We start from the raw sequence: 21002 nt of genomic DNA, 5'->3' as shown, positions 1-21002 counted from the left end.
TAAATTCTATAATGACACAGAATTGGATAATAAAAGTACCGGCCTCCTTTCTAATCTTCACTCCATAGTCCCATGTCACGAAATGGCCCACAAATAATCACTGGCCACAGAGAAGACCCTCCTCAGTCAGTAATTGACTGGGTGACATTTCCTATATGTCCAGATTTGAACAGAAAGTAGACATCTATGGTTTACACCTATACTTTACCCACTGGACAACCCCTTTGTCAGCACCTCATAAGCCAATTGCCAGAGCACCTTAGCGGAGCTGATGCACAAACAATAAATCCTTCATTTTGCAATTTTTTTTTTTATCTTTAGCGGTACAACAAAAAGAAGTCACTCAAGCTACATCCACCTCCACCATAACTCTGGTGACCAGCGCCCCCCCACTTGCAATGGTGACCAGTCCGGGACAGTCACTGACCACATCAGTCACCAGTGATCTGCCCATCGCTACTGCCTCAGCTGATGTCGCTGCTGACATTGCCAAATACACCAGCAAGGTAAGTAATGTCCCTTATAATACAGAGCTAGACCCCTCTATCTCCTCCACCCCTATAGAGAATAAATCGAGAATGTGCCACTGCCAAATGGGGACCATGAGTCCTCCACTGTGGCGATCAGTGGGGTCACAACAGTCAGCATCGTCCCCATCTGTCATGTGGATATGTAGTAGCTTCTTCTTGCTGAAAATATCCTTTCAAGCCTTCATTTCAGGGTCTGATGAGGCTAGAAGTTTTAGCTTAAGGGAAGAGTCACACGGCCATATATGGCCACGTGTTCATGTGTCATGGCCTTCCGTGTGACCCCTTGGGAAAGTTAATTGCCCATGCCTGGCATATAATAATAATGTGATACTTATCCCTTTTAGGCCACATACACACATTGAGTGTTTGGTGAGCTTTTTACCTTTTGTATTTGTAAGTGCCGCGTCCCAGGGCATGCAGGGGAGCTGATCAGACCCGGGCGTCCGGTTCTCAGAGTCTGTCAGTGGTGGCCAGTGCCCATTCCCATTCCCAATTCCATGACCCCAGGGGACGCTTGTAAAAGAGGTTATATTTGCAGGTGATATAGTTTTTAATGTCTGTGACGCCACTTGCGGTATGTGTTAATGTGTAGAAGTCACAACTGCACAATATCTCACCACTGAGGCTGATGGTATAGGGCAGCCTGGATGTTATCACTCTCCGCAAGTAGAGCGTTGCCCCAGGGGGAGGATGTTGGTGGTTGTAGTATGTTAGTTCATGATGCAGGAATGCAGCAGTAATGGAGACCACACAGGGACTGAAGGTTAACCAGTTCTTTACTCACACAGGTGGTAAGATGCAGCCTGGTGCTGGTTGCAGGGGTCCCAGGTTCCTTTCGTCCAGTGCTGTGGTTCCGTTGGCTCTGTTTCTGGCACCTCGTAATTCGGGGTCCCCATGGCGTGAAGCTGTTTGGGGTCTCTCCCTGATTCTGTCTCTCTCCTGCTGCTGCTGGCCCGTATGACAGGTGGCGTGAACCGATGCGGGGCCAGACCTTTGTGTTACTCTCTGCTTCCTTCTCTGCCACTGTGTCCCGAACACTCTGGTCATGATGAACTGTGAAAGTCCCCGTCACCTGCAGACTTGCCAGTTGGGCCTGAAACTTCCACCTGGCCTAGGGCTCTGTACCCAGCCGTGCCTTGATGCCTGGAGTTCCTGTTACTCGACTCCCTGGCGACCACTCCTTATGCGCCAACTAAGACCACCTCAGGCCCTTGCAGTGGACCTGAGCCTCCACACATACATCCGTCCTCCACTCCTCCTTCTTCTTATTCTCACTAAAACCGTTATTTCTTTGTCGCTCCATTGGGAGACCCAGACAATTGGGGTGTATAGCTTCTGCCTCCGGAGGCCACACAAAGTATTACACTTTAAAAAGTTTAACCCGTCCCCTCTGCCTATACACCCTCCCGTGGATCACGGGCTCCTCAGTTTTATGCTTTGTGTGGAAGGAGGCACACATCCACTCATGCATTCTCATATTAGTTATGTCGGTTGGAAGAAAAGAGGGCCCCCACGGGGCCCCCGGCATGTTCCCTTCTCACCCCATTACGTCGGCGGTGTTGTTAAGGTTGAGGTACCCATTGCGGGTACAAAGGCCGGAGCCTCATGCCGTCTCCTTCACCATCCCTTAGCGGCTCTGGGAGAAGTGGGATCCTGAGCGGTCATCCATTTACTGGGACCGTGCTCCCTCCGCAGCCCCTGTGGGAATCTGCCGGACCGGAGTCTATTCAACCTCAGGGACCGGGCCCTGCAACTCTAAGGTACTCTGTGTCCCCATTGGGGACTGTGCAGGCGCACCTTCTTCTCGGACACTGCGGCAGCTGCTGAATTGAGAAGTCCGGCGGACTTCCGCGCCCACCGCGCCTGCTTGTCGGGCGCGGTCTCAAATTTAGTCCCCGGCTTCATCGCGGCCTAGTCGCAAAAATCCCGCCCCCCCGGGCCTGCCAGTCAGGGGTAAGGGCGGGACTGCCGACCTGACGTCGGATGTGAGGGCCGGAGCATCCTGCATGTTTCCTCCCCCCTCACTGATCACTGTGGGGACCCTAGATTCCCGCACTTTCCTGGCGCCGCCCACGGCTCCACTCCTCCCCTGAGAGCTCCGGCAGCCATTTTTTGAGCGTTCTGCCGGTGGAGGATTCTCAGGAACAGCTCTGCAGCTCATTGGGACCTAAGGCCGGGAATCTGGAGGACACACACACGCCGCTTGTTAGCGGTCGGTAAGCCACACCGGTCACCCGGTGCTGGTCCCCCCTAGGGTGCCGGAATAGATACATATTTATATATATATATTTCTGTTCGGTCGGGCTGTATACCCTTTTTTGCCCATATACCCTCAGTGATCATTCTCCTAGGAGACAACAGCATGTCGTCCACAAGGAGCAAGGCTGCTAAGGCACAGGGTTTTTTTGCGGCCTGTACCTCTTGTGGGGCTATGTTACCTGCGGGTTCCACCTACCCTCACTGTGAGCAATGCTCGACCCCTGTTTCGCTTGCGCAGCCGGAGCCTCAGTCACTAGTGGGCCCCTCGGCTCAGGTAGACCCCCCGGCTCCCCCTGTCCAGGCGGCAGGGACAGAGCTCGCCTCTTTTGCTGAGAAACTCTCTCAGTCACTTTCACAATCCATGGCTCAGTCTATGGACAAATGGTCTGCCAAGCTGCTAGAAGCTTTGCAGTCCAGACCGGTCCTTACACAGGCCCCGGCCCCTGTTGGATCGTCGCCTCCAGGTCCCTCTCGGTCCGCGCCGCAGCGCGCTCCCAGGTTGGGCCCTGGGTCCCACGTGGAGGACTCCGGCCCGGACCACAGTCCTAGACCGGCTAAGCAGGCTCGCTGGGAATCTTCCCCGACTTCTTCACGCTGCTCGGGTTCCCAGCTTGAGGACTCTCTGGAGGACGAGGCGGACGTCGCAGCTCAGGGCTCTGACCCTGACGTCGCCCTTAATCTTGATACACCTGAGGGGGACGCCTTAGTGAATGATCTTATCTCGTCCATCAACCAGGTGTTGGATCTCTCTCCCCCGCCTCCTCCTGTAGAGGAGTCGGCGTCTCAGCAGGAGAAACACCAGTTTCGGTTCCCCAAACGTACACGTAGTGCGTTTTTCGATCACTCTAACTTCAGAGACGCTGTCCAGAAGCCCAGAGCGGTTCCGGACAAGCGCTTTACTAAGCGCCTCACTGACACGCGTTACCCCTTCCCCTCTGAAGTTGTTAAGGGTTGGGCTCAATGTCCCAAGGTGGACCCTCCAGTCTCTAGATTGGCGGCTAGATCTGTGGTATCGGTCGCAGATGGCTCATCGCTAAAGGATGCCACTGACAGGCAGATAGAGCTCCTGGTGAAGTCCATCTATGAAGCCACGGGCGCGTCTTTTGCCCCGGCCTTTGCAGCCGTGTGGGCACTCCAAGCTATCTCAGCTTGTCTGTCTGAGATTAATGCTGTCACACGTAATTCTGCTCCGCAAGTTGCGTCTTTGACTTCTCAAGCGTCAGCTTTTTCTTCCTACGCCATGAACGCAGTCCTAGACTCTGCTAGCCGTACAGCTGTGGCATCCGCTAACTCTGTGGCAGTCCGCAGCGCCATGTGGCTGCGCGAATGGAAGGCAGACTCTGCCTCCAAGAGGTTCTTAACCGGTTTGCCATTTTCTGGCGAACGCTTGTTTGGCGAACGATTGGATGAGATTATTAAGGAATCCAAGGGAAAGGACTCCTCCTTACCCCAGTCCAAACCTAAGAGACCTCAACAACGAAAAATACAATCGAGGTTTCGGTCCTTTCGTCCCTCCGCCAAGCCCCAATCCTCTTCGTCCAGCAGGCCGGAGAAGGGCCAGAGGAACTCCTATGCGTGGCGGTCCAAGTCACGCCCCCAAAAGGCTGCAGGAGGCACTGCCTCAAAAGCGGCCTCCTCATGACTCTCGGCATCCCCTAGCCGCATCCTCGGTCGGTGGCAGGCTCTCCCGCTTTGGCGACGCCTGGTGGCCACATGTTCAAGACCGATGGGTGAGAGACATTCTGTCTCACGGTTACAGGATAGAGTTCAGCTCTCGTCCTGCGGCTCGGTTCTTCAGAACCTCTCCGCCCCCCGCTCAGGCCGACGCACTTTTTCAGGCGGTGGACGCTCTGAAGACAGAAGGAGTTGTGACCCCCGTTCCCCTTCAGGAACGTGGTCGCGGCTTTTACTCCAACTTGTTCGTGGTGCCAAAAAAAGGACGGATCATTCCGTCCCGTTTTGGACCTCAAGCTGCTCAACAGACATGTGAGAACCAGACGGTTTCGGATGGAATCCCTCCGCTCCGTCATCGCCTCGATGTCACAAGGAGACTTCCTAGCATCGATCGACATCAAGGATGCTTAGCTCCACGTGCCAATCGCACCCGAACATCAACGCTTCTTGCGTTTCGCCATCGGGGACGAGCACCTTCAGTTCGTGGCATTGCCTTTCGGCCTGGCGACAGCCCCACGGGTTTTCACCAAAGTCATGGCATCCGTCGTGGCGGTCCTGCACTCTCAGGGCCACTCGGTGATCCCCTACTTAGACGATCTCCTAGTCAGGGCCCCTTCTCGGGTGGCGTGTCAACACAGCCTTACCGTTGCTCTGACGACTCTCCAGCAGTTCGGGTGGATCATCAACTTTCCGAAATCCAAGTTGACACCGACCCAATCACTGACTTACCTCGGGATGGAGTTTCATACACAGTCAGCGGTAGTCAAGCTACCGCGGGACAAACAGATTTCTCTGCAGGCAGGGGTGCAATCACTTCTTCGGAGTCAGTCACACCCCTTAAGGCGCCTCATGCACTTCCTGGGGAAAATGGTGGCAGCGATGGAGGCAGTGCCGTTCGCGCAATTCCATCTACGGCCACTCCAATGGGACATTCTCCGCAAATGGGACAAGAGGTCGGCTTCCCTCGACAGGAACGTCTCTTTCCCTTGCAACCAAGACGTCACTTCAGTGGTGGGTCCTTCCCAATTCTCTATCGCAGGGAAAATCCTTCCTACCCCCAACCTGGGCTGTGGTCACCACGGACGCGAGCCTTTCAGGGTGGGGAGCGGTTTTTCTCCACCACAGGGCTCAGGGAACCTGGACTCCGACAGAGTCTTCCCTTCAGATCAACGTTCTGGAGATAAGGGCAGTGTTTTTGGCCTTATTGGCTTTTCATCGGTGGCTGGAGGGCAGGCAGATCCGCATCCAGTCGGACAACGCCACTCCCGTCGCATACATCAACCACCAAGGCGGCACTCGCAGTCGTCAAGCCTTCCAGAAAGTCCGGCGGATTCTGCAGTGGGTGGAAGCCTCAGCCTCCACCATCTCCGCAGTTCACATCCCGGGCGTAGAAAACTGGGAAGCAGATTTTCTCAGTCGTCAGGGCATGGATGCGGGGGAATGGTCTCTGCACCCAGAAGTGTTTCGAGAGATCTGTCGCTGCTGGGGAACGCCGGACGTCGATCTCATGGCATCACGGCACAACAACAAAGTCCCGGCATTCATGGCACGGTCTCAGGATCACAGAGCTCTGGCGGCGGACGCGTTAGTTCAGGATTGGTCGCAGTTTCGACTGCCTTATGTGTTCCCTCCTCTGGCGATGCTGCCCAGAGTGTTACGCAAGATCAGGTCCGACTGCCGTCGCACCATTCTCGTCGCTCCAGACTGGCCGAGGCGGTCGTGGTACCCGGATCTGTGGCATCTCACGGTGGGTCAACCGTGGGCGCTTCCAGACCGCCCAGACTTGCTGTCTCAAGGCCCATTTTTCCATTCTGTGGCCCTTAACCTGACTGTGTGGCCATTGAGTCCTGGCGTCTTCAGGGTTATCTCAGGATGTTATTGCCACCATGAGACAGGCCCGGAAGCCAACGTCCGCCAAGATCTATTACAGGTCTTGGCAAATCTTCCTATCCTGGTGCTCTGCTAACGGTTTTTCTCCATGGCCGTTTGCCTTACCCACTTTTCTTTCATTCCTTCAATCCGGAATGGACAAGGGGTTGTCACTCTGCTCTCTCAAGGGCCAAGTATCGGCGCTCTCCGTATTTTTTCAAAAGCGCCTGGCCAGGCTTCCGCAGGTCCGCACGTTCCTGCAGGGAGTTTGCCACATAGTCCCACCTTACAAGCGTCCGCTAGAACCCTGGGATCTTAACAGAGTGCTAACGGCTCTTCAGAAACCACCTTTCGAGCCGCTGCGGGATGTCTCGTTATCACGTCTTTCGCAGAAGGTGGCAAAGCCCCCTTCCTGGTGTTTCACCAGGATAAGGTGGTTCTGCGTCCGGTCCCGGAATTTCTCCCTAAGGTGGTATCTCCTTTTCATCTCAATCAGGATATCTCCTTACCTTCGTTTTGCCCTAATCCAATTCACCAATGTGAAAAGGATTTGCACTCTTTGGATCTTGTGAGAGCACTCCGGTTCTACGTGTCTCGCACGGCGCCCCTGCGCCGTTCAGACGCGCTCTTTGTCCTTGTCGCTGGCCAGCGTAAGGGCTCTCAGGCCTCCAAGTCTACCTTGGCTCGGTGGATCAAGGAACCGATTCTCGAGGCCTACCGTTCTTCTGGGCTTCCGCTCCCTTCAGGGCTGAAAGCCCATTCTACCAGAGCCGTGGGTGCGTCCTGGGCATTGCAGCACCGGGCTACGGCTCAGCAGGTGTGTCAGGCAGCTACGTGGTCTAGTCTGCACACTTTCACGAAACACTATCAAGTGCATACTTATGCTTCGGCAGACGCCAGTCTCGGTAGGCGAGTCCTTCAGGCGGCGGTTGCCCACCTGTAAGAGGGGGCCGTTTCCGCTCTTTTTATTGAGGTATTCTTTTACCCACCCAGGGACTGCTCTTGGACGTCCCAATTGTCTGGGTCTCCCAATGGAGCGACAAAGAAGGGAATTTTGTTTACTTACCGTAAATTCCTTTTCTTCTAGCTCCTATTGGGAGACCCAGCACCCGCCCCTGTTCCCTTCGGGCTGGTTTGTTCTTTTGTGTACACATGTTGTTCATGTTGAATTGTTCTTTGGTTCATGGTTTTCAGTTCTCCGAACATCCTTCGGATTGAATTTACCGTAGACCAATTTATAAGTTTTCTCCTTCCTGCTTTTGCACCAAAACTGAGGAGCCCGTGATCCACGGGAGGGTGTATAGGCAGAGGGGAGGGGTTACACTTTTTAAAGTGTAATACTTTGTGTGGCCTCCTGAGGCAGAAGCTATACACCCAATTGTTTGGGTCTCCAATTGTCTGGGTCTCCCAATAGGAGCTAGAAGAAAAGGAATTTACGGTAAGTAAACAAAATTCCCTTCTTTTGACCACTCCCCTCCCTGGGCTTCCAGCTCCTGGATTGGTCAGGTCCCAGCCAATGGGCAGCGACCCCTCTACACCTGTTGCTTGGGCTGGGAAGTGGACAATTTGAATGTCTGTTGTCGGTTGCCAGCACTGAACTCCAGGAGCCTGGGATTTTGTTGTTTCTTAGCAACATCTGACACCATAGGGTGCAGGGTGCTGATAAGTAAAAACCAGCAGTGGGTAATGAATACAGAAGTAGTGCTTGTGTTTCTATTATACTTTTCCTCTGATTGTTCCACTCCTGGTTTTGGGTTAATCAGATTAAAAAATAATAGAAATATTTGCACCATGTCTGCATTTTTTACCCACTTCTGGGTTTGGCTTACAACTACCGAGGTAAAAACGTGTGCCATGGCCTAATGCGGAGGAGGATTGTAACGTAATGCTCAGACTAGCTGTCGGCTCTCCCCCCTTATCCTGAGCATGACTGCATGTATTTCTATGCAGCTGGCACGCTTAGGTTGGGAGAGCCGATGGCCGGTCCGAGCATTGCATTATGATCCTCGTCTAAGTTGTATGGCCGTGTGACTCTTCCTTTTATAGAAAGAAATATATTTTTCTGGCCATAGTTGTCTGGTGTTTCAGCCCAGCCTCAATCAACTAAATACCAAATTTAATCATAGAAACATAATTTCTGTATCCTTCCATCTCATTCCGAATACATAGCATTTGGCTTGTGGTGATATAATTTTCCTAGCCCTCTTTCACTTTCATTTTAATAGTCCTATATGTTTAATTTAGCATTTAACAGTGGCCACATTGACTATTAAAGAGGGCTAATCTAGGTAACCAGTACAATCCACCTCAGTATGCTGTGAAGACCCACATGTATACATTAAATAAGTTGGCAGAACCTAATAATTTTGATAGGATTGGACGGCCACAAAATATGTTGGGGTCTCCTAACTCTCCCCAGACAGACAATATGGGGGACATAAGGATCAGTTGATGGTGTTTGAATCGCCCACTCCTTCAGTTCGGTTGGTAGATAAGCCACCGACTGCTCATTATGGAAGCTGTTCTCTCACACAGCAGCGCCTGGCCGATTACGGTCTGTGGGGAAGGTGGGAGCAGAATAATTAAGTTACTAGAGATCCAAGACTATGGCCAAGCTGAATGGGGCAAACAGTGGGGCTACCCTAAAGGCACCTGTAGTTTACGAGTAGAGATGAGCAAACCCAAACTGTAAAGTCTGGAGTTCGTGCAGAAAACGGACTTTTAAAAAACTCAGTGTTCGGAGTTTGGGTGCTGTACATATCCTAACCACTTGGTCGGGTACACTCTTTGCTTGGTCCAGTGCGAGCCGCTTGAAGTCTCTAAATGGCTCTCACTGGAGGTAAAAAAGTTTTCGGATGCACTGTGTAAAAAAACAAAAAAAAAACAAAACTAAAAAAAATTCCTCACCCTCCCTCCGCTGGAAATGCTCTGTTTATGGCTGGCTTTATGTGGGCAGAGAGCCGAACTTCCTAATCATTGACTTCCATTGAGGTTCAGATCAAGTCCGAGTCCTGAACTTAACTTTAGATAAAGTACATCTGAAGCTGCCAAATCTGAACTTCCACTGGTCCGCTCATCTCTACTAATGTGGTGGCAGCAGCAGGGTAGGAGATGACAGTCATAATACGATATAGTACAACCCCTGGCAAAAATTATGGACTCACCTGGCTCTGAGGATGTTCATTCAGTTGTTTACTTTTGTTTAAAAAAAAAAAGCAAATCACAAACATGGCACAAATCGAATGTCATTTCAAATGTCAACTTTCTAGCTTTAAGAAACATTAAAAAAAAATCATGAAAACATAATGTGCTAGCTAGTAACTGTTACTTTCTTTTTCGCTCCTAATTGGGAGACCCAGACAGTGGGTGTATAGCTACTGCCTCTGGAGGCCGCACAAAGAACTACACTTAAAAGTGTAAGGCCCCTCCCCTTCTGGCTATACACCCTCCCGTAGGAGTACAGATTCCTCAGTTTTAGCTTTGTGCGCAAGGAGGTCAGACACGCACGCATAGCTCCATTGTTTTTAGTCAGCAGCAGCTGCTGACTATGTCGGATGGAAGAAAAGAGGGCCCATACAGGGCTCCCAGCATGCTCCCTTCTCACCCCACTGTATGTCGGAGGTGTTTGTAAGGTTGAGGTACCCATTGCGGGTACGGCGGCAGGAGCCCACATGCTGATTCCTTCCCCATCCCTTTTTACAGGGCTCTGGGTGAAGTGGGATTTACTGGTCTCCAGGCACTGAGACCGTGCTCCATCTACAGCCCCTGGAGAAGATGCTGGATGGAGCGGAGTACATCAGGGACATGGCCCTGCTTCCTCAAGGTACTCTGTGTCCCCGTGCATTTGGCGCTCACATCGCAGCATGCTGGGTGTTGTAGTGCGCCGGGGGACATCAGCGCTACGGCGCTTGTGCCATGGCCTCATTCAGCTTCGCTGAAGCAGGCACACTTCTGGGAATCGGTCGCGCCGGCCGCTGGGACTGCGGCGCGGCTGGCACTTGTGGTGCGCCGGGGACTTCAGCGCGGCCCGCGCTTTTACGGCGGCCGCGCTGATAACTCGAGTCCCCGGCTTTTGCGGCCTGCTTCCGTTCGTTCCCGCCCCCGGACCTGCCAGTCAGGAGAGGGGCGGGACGCTGGCCACGTCTGCGAATCGGTCACGCCGGCCGCTGGGACTGCGGCGCGGCTGGCACTTGTGGTGCGCCGGGGGCGCGGCCCGCGCTTTTACGGCGGCCGCGCTGATAACTCGAGTCCCCGGCTTTTGCGGCCTGCTTCCGTTCGTTCCCGCCCCCAGACCTGCCAGTCAGGAGAGGGGCGGGACGCTGGCCAGTGCATCAGCGCCGAGGGCTGGAGTCGTTTTTACATACTCCAGCCCTCACAATCGGCACAGAGGGGACACTGTTTCCCGCACTTTGTTTGGGAACTCCCACGGACCGCCCCTCTCCACAGACGCCGGCAGCCATTCCTGCTGACACGCTGAGCTGCAGAGGGGAGCCGGGGAGACCCAGACAAGGAATCCTGCAGCCTCTTACCCGCTATTCAGCGGGCGGTAAGCAGCCCTCAGGGCTCACCCCCTCTTGTGCCAGTAGTATTCTTAGTATTTTGTTTCTACAAATACTTGGTATTACATAGCGCTGGTCGCTCTTTGGCTATAGACTCTCTCACATTGCAGAGAGCCAGCAGCATGTCGTCCGTAAAACGCAAGGGTGCCAAGGCACAGACATTATATGCTTCCTGCACCGCATGTGGGACTTTTCTACCGGCAGGCTCCACGGACCCCCATTGTGTGCAGTGCTCGGCCCCTGCGGCGCTTGCACAGTCGGGACCTCTGCTGGACGTGACCCAGGGTGTACCACCTGTGAATGCTGTCCAGGTGACAGGAACTGAGTTTGCAGCTTTTGCTGACAGAATGTCTCTCACTATGTCACAAATTCTTGACACATTGCGAGCTAGGCCTGTACTTCAGGCCACGGACACTGTGCAATCATTGCCCCCTGGTCCCCCTCAGCTCCAAGCTCCGGGACGGGCATATACACCTCAGGGTGAAGACTCTGACTCGGACGATGGCCCCGGGCAGCCTAAGCGGGCTCGCTATGACGGGCCTTCACATTCATCTCAATGGTCAGGATCCCAGCGAGATGACTCTATGGGTGATGAGGCGGACGTAACTGATCAGGATTCTGATCCTGGGACCGCTCTCAATCTAGATACACCAGATGGTGACGCCATAGTTAATGATCTTATATTTAACATCAATAAGATGTTAAATATTTCCCCACCAGCTCCTCTTGTGGAGGAGTCAGCTTCGCAGCACGAGAGAATCCATTTCAGATACCCTAAGCGTACTTTAAGCACTTTTCTGGACCACGCTGACTTTAGAGACGCAATCCAGAAACCCCACGCTTATCCTGAAAGGCGTTTTCCTAAACGGCTTAAAGATACACGCTATCCTTTTCCCCCTGAGGTGGTCAAGGGTTGGACCCAGTGTCCAAAAGTGGATCCTCCAATTTCCAGGCTTGCAGCTAGATCCTTGGTTGCAGTTGAAGATGGAGCGGCACTTAAAGATGCCACTGACAGGCAGATGGAGCTCTGGCTGAAATCCATCTATGAAGCGATTGGAGCGTCATTAGCGCCTTCTTTTGCAGCCGTATGGGCACTCCAAGCTATCTCAGCCGGGCTTGCGCGAGTTGACTCCGTCACACGTGCATTTGCCCCGCAGGTAGCACCATTGACCTCGCAAATGGCGGCATTCGCGTCGTACGCGATTAATGCTGTTCTTGACGCTACAAGCCGCACGGCAGTGGCGTCAGCCAACTCCGTTGTTTTGCGTAGGGCCCTGTGGTTGAGACATTGGAAAGCAGATTCTCATTCCAAGAAGTGCTTAACCAATTTGCCTTTTTCTCGTGACCGATTGTTTGGAGAGCGTTTGGATGAAATCATCAAACACTCCAAGGGTAAGGACTCATCCTTACCGCAACACAGACAAAACAGACCCCAACAGAGGAAGGGTCAGTCTGGTTATCGGTCCTTTCGAGGACCGGGCAGGTCCCAATTCGCCTCGTCAAAAAAGACTCAAAAAGACCAGAGACGCTCAGATTCTTGGAGGTCTCAGTCACGCCCAAAAAGGACAGCCGGAGGAACCGTTGCCAAGACGGCGTCCTCCTGACTTGCGGTCTCCGATTCCCACACCCGCGGTCGGTGGGAGGCTTTCCCACTTTGGCGACATCTGGCTGTCACACGTCAAAGACCGTTGGGTGAGGGATATTCTGTCTCACGGGTACAGGATAGAGTTCAGTTCTCGTCCGCCAACTCGTTTCTTCAGAACTTCTCCACCACCAGACCGAGCCGATGCTCTGTTGCAGGCGGTGGCCGCTCTAAAGGCGGAAGGAGTGGTGACCTCCGTCCCTCTTCAGGAACAAGGTCACGGTTTTTACTCCAATCTGTTTGTGGTCCCAAAAAAGGACGGATCGTATCGGCCCGTCCTGGATCTAAAGTTGCTCAACAGACACGTAAAAGTCAGGAGGTTCCGGATGGAATCCCTACGCTCCGTCATAGCCTCAATGTCTCAAGGAGATTTTCTAGCATCAATAGATATCAAAGATGCGTATCTCCACGTGCCGATCGCACCAGAGCATCAGCGTTTCCTACGCTTCGTCATACACGACGAACACCTGCAGTTCGTAGCGTTACCTTTCGGTCTGGCAACAGCCCCCCGGGTCTTCACCAAAGTCATGGCAGCAGTAGTAGCTGTTCTGCACTCGCAGGGTCACTCGGTCATCCCGTATCTAGACGACCTGCTTATAAAGGCACCCTCTCAAGAGGCATGCCAACACAGTCTGAAGGTGGCACTAGACACTCTCCAGAGTTTCGGGTGGATTATCAACTTTCCAAAGTCTCATCTAACCCCGACCCAATCTCTGACTTATCTTGGCATGGAGTTTCATACTCTCTCAGCGATAGTGAAGCTTCCACTGGACAAGCAGTGCTCGCTACGGACTGGAGTGCAATCTCTCCTTCAGAGCCAGTCGCACTCACTGAGGCGCCTCATGCATTTCCTAGGAAAGATGGTAGCAGCAATGGAGGCAGTCCCGTTCGCGCAGTTTCATCTGCGCCCTCTACAATGGGACATTCTACGCCAATGGGACGGGAAATCGACGTCCCTCGACAGGACTGTCTCCCTCTCTCAGACTGCCAAGGACTCTCTGCGTTGGTGGCTTCTCCCCACCTCATTGTCACAGGGAAAGTCGTTCCTTCCCCCGTCCTGGGCAGTGGTCACGACGGATGCGAGCCTATCAGGGTGGGGAGCGGTGTATCTCCACCACAGGGCTCAGGGGATGTGGACTCTGGAAGAGTCCACCCTGCAGATCAATGTTCTGGAAATCAGAGCAATCTATCTTGCCCTGCGAGCCTTCCAACAATGGCTGGAAGGCAAGCAGATTCGGATTCAGTCGGACAATTCCACGGCGGTGGCGTACATCAACCACCAAGGGGGAACACGCAGTCGCCAAGCTTTTCAAGAAGTCCAACGGATTTTGACGTGGGTGGAAAGCAGAGCGTCCACCATATCCGCAGTTCACATCCCAGGCGTGGAAAACTGGGAAGCAGACTTTCTCAGTCGCCAGGGCATGGACGCAGGAGAATGGTCCCTTCACCCGGACGTGTTTCAGCAGATCTGTTGCCGCTGGGGGACGCCGGACGTCGATCTGATGGCGTCACGGCACAACAACAAGGTCCCAGTTTTCATGGCACGGTCTCACGATCACCGAGCACTGGCGGCAGACGCCTTGGTTCAGGATTGGTCGCAATTCCGACTCCCCTATGTGTTCCCACCTCTAGCATTGTTACCCAGAGTTCTCCGGAAAATCAAGTCCGACTGCCATCGAGCCATACTCGTAGCTCCAGATTGGCCAAGAAGGGCGTGGTACCCGGATCTGTGGCATCTCACGGTAGGCCAACCGTGGACACTACCAGACCGTCCAGATTTGCTGTCTCAAGGGCCGTTTTTCCATCTGAATTCTGCGGCCCTGAACCTGACTGTGTGGCCATTGAGTCCTGGATCCTAGCGGCCTCAGGTTTACCTCATGAAGTTGTTGCCACAATGAGACAGGCTAGAAAACCATCCTCAGCTAAGATCTATCACAGAACGTGGAAGATATTCTTAGCGTGGTGCTTGGCTCAAGGGTTTTCTCCCTGGCCATTTGCATTGCCAATTTTTCTTTCCTTCCTGCAGTCTGGGTTGGAAAAAGGTTTGTCGCTTAGCTCTCTTAAGGGTCAAGTCTCCGCGCTATCCGTATTCTTTCAGAAGCGCTTGGCACGGCTTTCTAAAGTACGCACGTTTCTCCAAGGAGTTTGTCATATCGTTCCTCCTTACAGACGGCCATTGGAACCCTGGGATCTGAACAAGGTTCTCATTGCTCTCCAGAAGCCGCCTTTCGAGCCTTTGAAAGAGGTTCCCCTTTCTCGGCTTTCACAAAAGGTAGTTTTTCTTGTGGCGGTCACGTCTCTTCGAAGAGTGTCCGAGCTAGCGGCGTTATCTTGCAAATCTCCCTTCCTGGTGTTTCACCAAGACAAGGTAGTACTGCGTCCAATTCCAGAGTTTTCTCCCAAGGTGGTTTCTTCCTTTCATCTCAATCAGGATATCACTTTGCCATCTTTGTGTCCGCATCCAGTTCACCAATTTGAAATGGGTTTACATCTGTTGGACCTGGTGAGAGCACTCAGGATTTACATTTCTCGCACGGCGGCTCTACGCCGTTCTGATGCGCTCTTTGTCCTAGTCGCTGGTCAGCATAAGGGATCGCAAGCTTCCAAATCCACCCTGGCGCGGTGGATCAAGGAACCAATTCTTCACACATACCGTTCTGCTGGGCTTCCGATTCCATCTGGACTGAAGGCCCATTCTACCAGAGCCGTGGGTGCGTCCTGGGCATTGCGGCATCAGGCTACGGCTCAGCAAGTGTGCCAGGCGGCTACCTGGTCGAGTCTGCACACGTTTACCAAACACTATCAAGTGCATACCTACGCTTCGGCAGATGCCAGCCTAGGTAGACAGGTCCTTCAGGCGGCGGTGGCCCACCTGTAGGAAGAGGCTGTCTGACAGCCCGTTCATGTGGTATCTTTTTACCCACCCAGGGACTGCTTTTGGACGTCCCACTGTCTGGGTCTCCCAATTAGGAGCGAAAAAGAAGAAGGGAATTTTGTTTACTTACCGTAAATTCCTTTTCTTCTAGCTCCAATTGGGAGACCCAGCACCCGCCCTATTTGTTCTTAGGGTTTCGTTTTTCCCGGTGCACATGTTGTTCATGTTGTTTCTTAAGTTCTCCGATCTTGTTATCGGATTGAATTTGTTTTTGAAACTGTTATTGGCTTTCCTCCTTCTTGCTTTGGTACTAAAACTGAGGAATCTGTACTCCTACGGGAGGGTGTATAGCCAGAAGGGGAGGGGCCTTACACTTTTAAGTGTAGTTCTTTGTGCGGCCTCCAGAGGCAGTAGCTATACACCCACTGTCTGGGTCTCCCAATTGGAGCTAGAAGAAAAGGAATTTACGGTAAGTAAACAAAATTCCCTTCTTTCAAGACCAAACGGAGAAAAATTATGGAATCACTCAATTCTGAGGTAAAAATTATGGAATCATGAAAAACAAACAAACAAAAATACACTCCAATACATCACTAGTATTTTGTTGCAGCACCTCTGGCTTTTATAACAGCTTGCAGTCTCTGAGGCATGGACGTAATGAGTGACAAACAGTACTCTTCATCAATCTGCCTCCAACTTTCCCTGATTGCTGTTGCCAGATCAGCTTTGCAGGTTGGAGCCTTGTCATGGACCATTTTCTTCAACTTCCACCAAAGATTTTCAATTGAATTTAGATCCGGACTATTTGCAGGCTATGACATTGACCTTATGTGTCTTCTTTCAAGGAATGTTTTCACAGTTTTTGCTCTATGGCAGGATGCATTATCATCTTGATAAATTATTTCATCATCCCCAAACGTCCTTTTAATTGATGGGATAAGAAAAGTGTCCAAAATTTCAATGTAAACTTGGGCATTTATTGAAGATGTAATGACAGCCATCTCCCAGTGCCTTTAGCTGACATACAGCCCCATATCATCAATGACTGTGGAAATTTACATGTTCTCTTCAGGCAGTCATCTTTATAAATCTCATTGGAACGACACCAAATAAAAGTTACAGCATCATCACCTTGCCCAATGCAGATTCGTGATTCATCACTGAATGGGACTTTCAATCAGTCATCCACAGTCCACAAATACTTTTCCTTAGCCCATTGTAACCTTGTTTTTTTCTGTTTAGGTGTTAATGATGGCTTTTGTTAAGCTTTTCTGTATGTAAATCCCATTTCCTTTAGGCGGTTTCTTACAGTTCATCACAGAGATTGACTCCAGTTTTCTCCCATTTGTTCCTCATTTGTTGTGTTGTGCATTTCCTGTTTTGGAGACATATTGCTTTGTTTCCTATCTTGACGCTTTGATGTCTTCCTTGGTCTATCAGTATGTTTGCCTTTAACAACCTTCCCATGTTGTTTGTATTTGGTCCAGATTTTAGACACAGCTGACTGTGAACAACCAACATCTTTTGCTACATTGTGTGATGATTTACCGTCTTAAGACTTTGATAATCCTCTCCTTTGTTTCAATTGTCATCTCTTGTGTTGGAGCCATGATTTATGTCAGTCCACTTGGTGCAACAGCTTTCCAAGGTGTGATCACTCCTTTTTAGGTGTAGATTAACGGACAGATCTTATTTGACGCAGGTGTTTTGGGAATGAATATTTACAGGGTGATTCCATAATTTTTTCCTCGTAATTGAATGATTCCATAATTTTTTCCTCGTTTGGTCTTAAAAAGTAAACGTTACTGGCTAGCACATTGTTTTTCATGATTTTTTTTTTTTTTTAATGTTTCTTAAAGCCAGAAAGTTGACCTTTGAAATGACTTTAGTTTTGTGCCATGTCTGTGATTTGCTTTTTTTAAACAAAAGTAAACAACTGAATGAACATTCTCCGAGCCAGGTGATTTCATAATTTTTGCAAGGGGTTGTATTATCATAGGTAATGGGCTTTTATGCATGGGGAGAGATGGGAGTATGACAGCCTCAGATGTGACGATCTCTGTAGACATGTAACGTGGCCTGTACTAATTTATCGGGAGACTGCACCATCTTTTCCTAACCCTATAAAATGTGCCCAGGAGATGGCGGTATCTCAGAGGGCCATGCTTCCCTTTTCTTTCCTGTGACTGAAGTATGTTCCAGCTCATTGATCCATAGAGTCCTTACTTGTTACCTTGTCCTGCGACCTATTCCTCCAATGTGTCATTGTTATTTTGCTAATAGGGATGCTCACTGGCTAATTTTTAAGGCATGTGCACAATTTAAAGCACTACTCCACTGTTTTGTTTTGTTTTTTTATATCATTCCTGGAGTGGTGTTTTATATCTAAGCCCCTTGCCCCCTGTCTTATACTCACCTGCCCATTTTTTCACCTGTTTACTCCATCGCTCAAGTTGGTCCTCTGCACTTTGTGACCTGCCGGCTAACCAAGGGGTTCATGGAGCACTCCGGAGGTCACAAATCAATACAAGTGCTTGAGAGCCTCGTTCTGGCGCCGCGGGACGGAGCGACGCCGCAAAAGATTGAAGATGCTGAAGGGCAAGCATAAGAACTGGGGCAGGGAACTTAGATTTAAAGCGCCACTTTCTTCATCGTTCCTTATGGGAGACCCAGACCATGGGTGTATAGCTTCTGCCTCCGGAGGACACACAAAGTACTACACTAAAAAGTGTAGCTCCTCCCTCCGAGCATATACACCCCCTGGATGACCAAATCTAGCCAGTTCAATGCTTTGTGTTCAGGAGGATCACACATGCATTTTCATCTGATTTTTGATTTTAAAGAGTTGGAAGAAAAGCGGGTCCAAGCTGGACCCCCGGCATGTCCCTTCTCACCCCACTGTGTCGGCGGTGCTGTTAAGGTTGATTTCAAGGCTGGAGCCTTTACATGCCGCGCTCCTTCACCATCCCTCGGGCTCTGGCTTGAAGTGGGAGCCAGCACGGTTCTCACTGCTTTGCAGGAGACCGGTCTCCATCCGCAGCCCTCTCAGGACCCTGCCGGACGGAGCACTCATCCCTCAGGGACATGGCCCTGCGTCTCTCAAGCTAAGTATTGAGACGTAATTGTAAGGGGGTCCCTTGCATTTTTTATTGTTGGGGAGAGTGTGTGAGTTATTTTGGTGACATTTCCGGCCGGTTCTCTGGGTTTCCCCTGAGAACCGCTCCGAGGGTGCCTGCTCGCCGGCCGCACTGTAAAATTTAGTCCCCGGCTTCAGCTGCGGCCTACTTTCGGTTTCACTGCCCCTGCATGTCAGTCATGCAGAGGGACAGTGCGGCGCCGCCCACCGGCCGTTCAGCAGAGGGGAGGACACTCCTCTCTGAGGAGATGTTTCCCTCCCCTGTATATCCCCTTGGCCCTCCGGTTCCCGCTCTTGGACTAGGCCCCGCCCCCCCTCCTCACTCCGGCGCCATTTTCTCAGCGTTCTCACACTGATCGGCGCTGGCTGCTGCATCTCTGCAACCTGTCTGGGGGTCCGAGCTGTGGAATCCGGAGGGCATACAAATCGGTCTGGTAAGCCACAACCTCTGGTTGTGGACTTTATTATACACTCTCTGGGGGTCATTCTGAAGGAGTGTGTTCTTACTGCAGAGCCTCCACCTCAGCAGCATGTCTCACACTAGGAGCAAGGCAGCAAGGCTGTACTCAATATGCACTGCATGTAAGCTCGTACTGCCTGAACCGAGCACATATCCTCATTGTGATGCCTGCTCTAACATGGTGGTGCCTCAGCCTGGAGTCTCCCCAGTGGTCCCTCAGGCTGCTCCGGCCCCGGTGGCTGAACCCCCGGCTTGGGTAGAATTGTTTACTAAGTCTATCTCCCAGTCCTTTGCTGACTCCATGGGAGAGCTGTCCCGTACTCTGCTGAGCATGCATCAGCCCCCTTCACAGGGTGCCTCTGCTGCTTCGGCTCGCTCTCCAGAGCTCACAGAGGATTCTTCATCTGCTCCCAGACCCCGTCCTCCTAAAAGGAGACTCAGGGATCCCTTGTCGCAGGACGAGGAGGATGTCTTTACTGGGGGCTCGGACGCTACCTCTATGTGCCCCATTGATCTGACTGAGGGGGATGCAGATGTTAGTGATTTGATTGCGTCCATTAATACTGTACTGGACCTCAATCCGCCAGTATCAGAGGAGCAACCCTCTCTGGCAGAAAAGCACCAGTTTACTTTGCCTAAGAGACCAAGGAGTGTGTTCTTTAACCACTCCAGTTTTCAGACCACTGTGTCCAAGCCCAGAGCCTGTCCTGACAAACGCTTTCCAAAGCGTGGTTCTGATGACCGGTTTCCCTTTCCACCTGAGGTGGTCAAGGAGTGGGCTCTCTCACCAAAGGTGGACCCTCCGGTGTCTAGACTCTCAGCCCGGACAGTTGTATCTGTGGCTGATGGCACCTCACTCAAGGATCCCACTGACCGCCAGGTTGACCTCCTGGCCAAGTCTGTCTATGAGGCGACAGGGGCCTCGTTCTCCCCATCTTTTGCAGCAGTGTGGGCTCTCAAAGCCATCTCTGCTTCTCTGGAGGAGATGCATACCCTCACTAGGGACTCTATGCCTGAATTGGTTGCTTTAACTTCCCAGGCTTCAGCCTTTTCAGCCTACGCCATGTCTGCCATGCTGGAGGCCTCTCACCGCACTGCGGTGGCCTCCGCCAATTCCCTCGCTATCCGCAGGATCTTGTGGCTTCGTGAGTGGAAGGCGGATGCTTCCTCAAAGAAGTACCTTGCTGGGCTCCCATTTGCTGGGTCTAGGCTGTTCGGTGAACAGCTGGATGAAATTATTAAGGAGGCTACTGGCGGGAAGAGTACTTCCTTGCCACAGACTAAAGCCAGGAAACCTGTCCAGGGCAGGAACCAGTCGAGGTTTCGTTCCTTTCGTTCCTCTAACTGGTCATCCTCTAAGCCCTCGGCCTCGTCCACTAACTCGGCCAAGGACCAGAAGCCCACCTGGCGCAAGAAGCCGCGTCCACAAGGGTCCGCAGGAGCTGCTGCCACCAAGGCAGCCTCCTCTTGACTATCTGGCCGAGCCAGCAACGTCCTTGGTCGGTGGCAGGCTCTCCCACTTTGGCGACGTGTGGTTTCAACACGTCTCCGACCAGTGGGTGCGGGATATCATCTCCCACGGCTACAGGATAGAGTTCTCTTCCAGCCCGCCAAACAGATTTTTTCTGTCAACTCCCCCCTGCTCCAGCCTCCAAGGCCGCCGCCTTCTCTCAGGCCGTGGCATCCTTGCAGGCCAACGGAGTAATTGTGCCGGTTCCCGCCAGGGAACGGTTCAGAGGTTTCTATTCAAATCTCTTCCTAGTCCCCAAAAAGGACGGTTCCTTCCGGCCCATCCTGGATCTCAAGCTTCTCAACAAGCATGTTCAGGTGCGGCATTTTCGCATGGAGTCTCTGCGATCAGTCATTGCCTCAATGACCCAAGGAGATTTCCTGGCATCCATCGACATCAGAGATGCCTATCTGCATGTGCCAATTGCAGTTTCAGACCAGCGTTGGCTACGTTTTGCAATCTGAGAGGAACATTTCCAATTCGTGGCT

At 51.9% G+C, this 21002-nt stretch overlaps 1 protein-coding gene across 10 annotated transcripts in view; it reads left to right on the top strand.

The window, feature by feature from the left end:
* The window catches only part of ZMYND8 (zinc finger MYND-type containing 8), a 163713-nt gene that overhangs the window by 120152 nt on the left and 22559 nt on the right, over nucleotides 1-21002 (top strand). For all 10 annotated transcript variants that reach the window (XM_075350625.1, XM_075350623.1, XM_075350621.1 and 7 more), the window contains one exon: nucleotides 322-506. In XM_075350625.1, the coding sequence (XP_075206740.1) occupies nucleotides 322-506 (185 nt within the window). The remainder of the gene's footprint in view (nucleotides 1-321; nucleotides 507-21002) is intronic.

This window comes from Anomaloglossus baeobatrachus, chromosome 5 (genome assembly GCF_048569485.1).
Source record: "Anomaloglossus baeobatrachus isolate aAnoBae1 chromosome 5, aAnoBae1.hap1, whole genome shotgun sequence".
In the NCBI taxonomy this organism is placed as follows: Eukaryota; Metazoa; Chordata; class Amphibia; order Anura; family Aromobatidae; genus Anomaloglossus; species Anomaloglossus baeobatrachus.
Note: the sequence above shows the minus strand (reverse complement) of the source record. Positions and strands in the feature narration are given on the sequence as shown.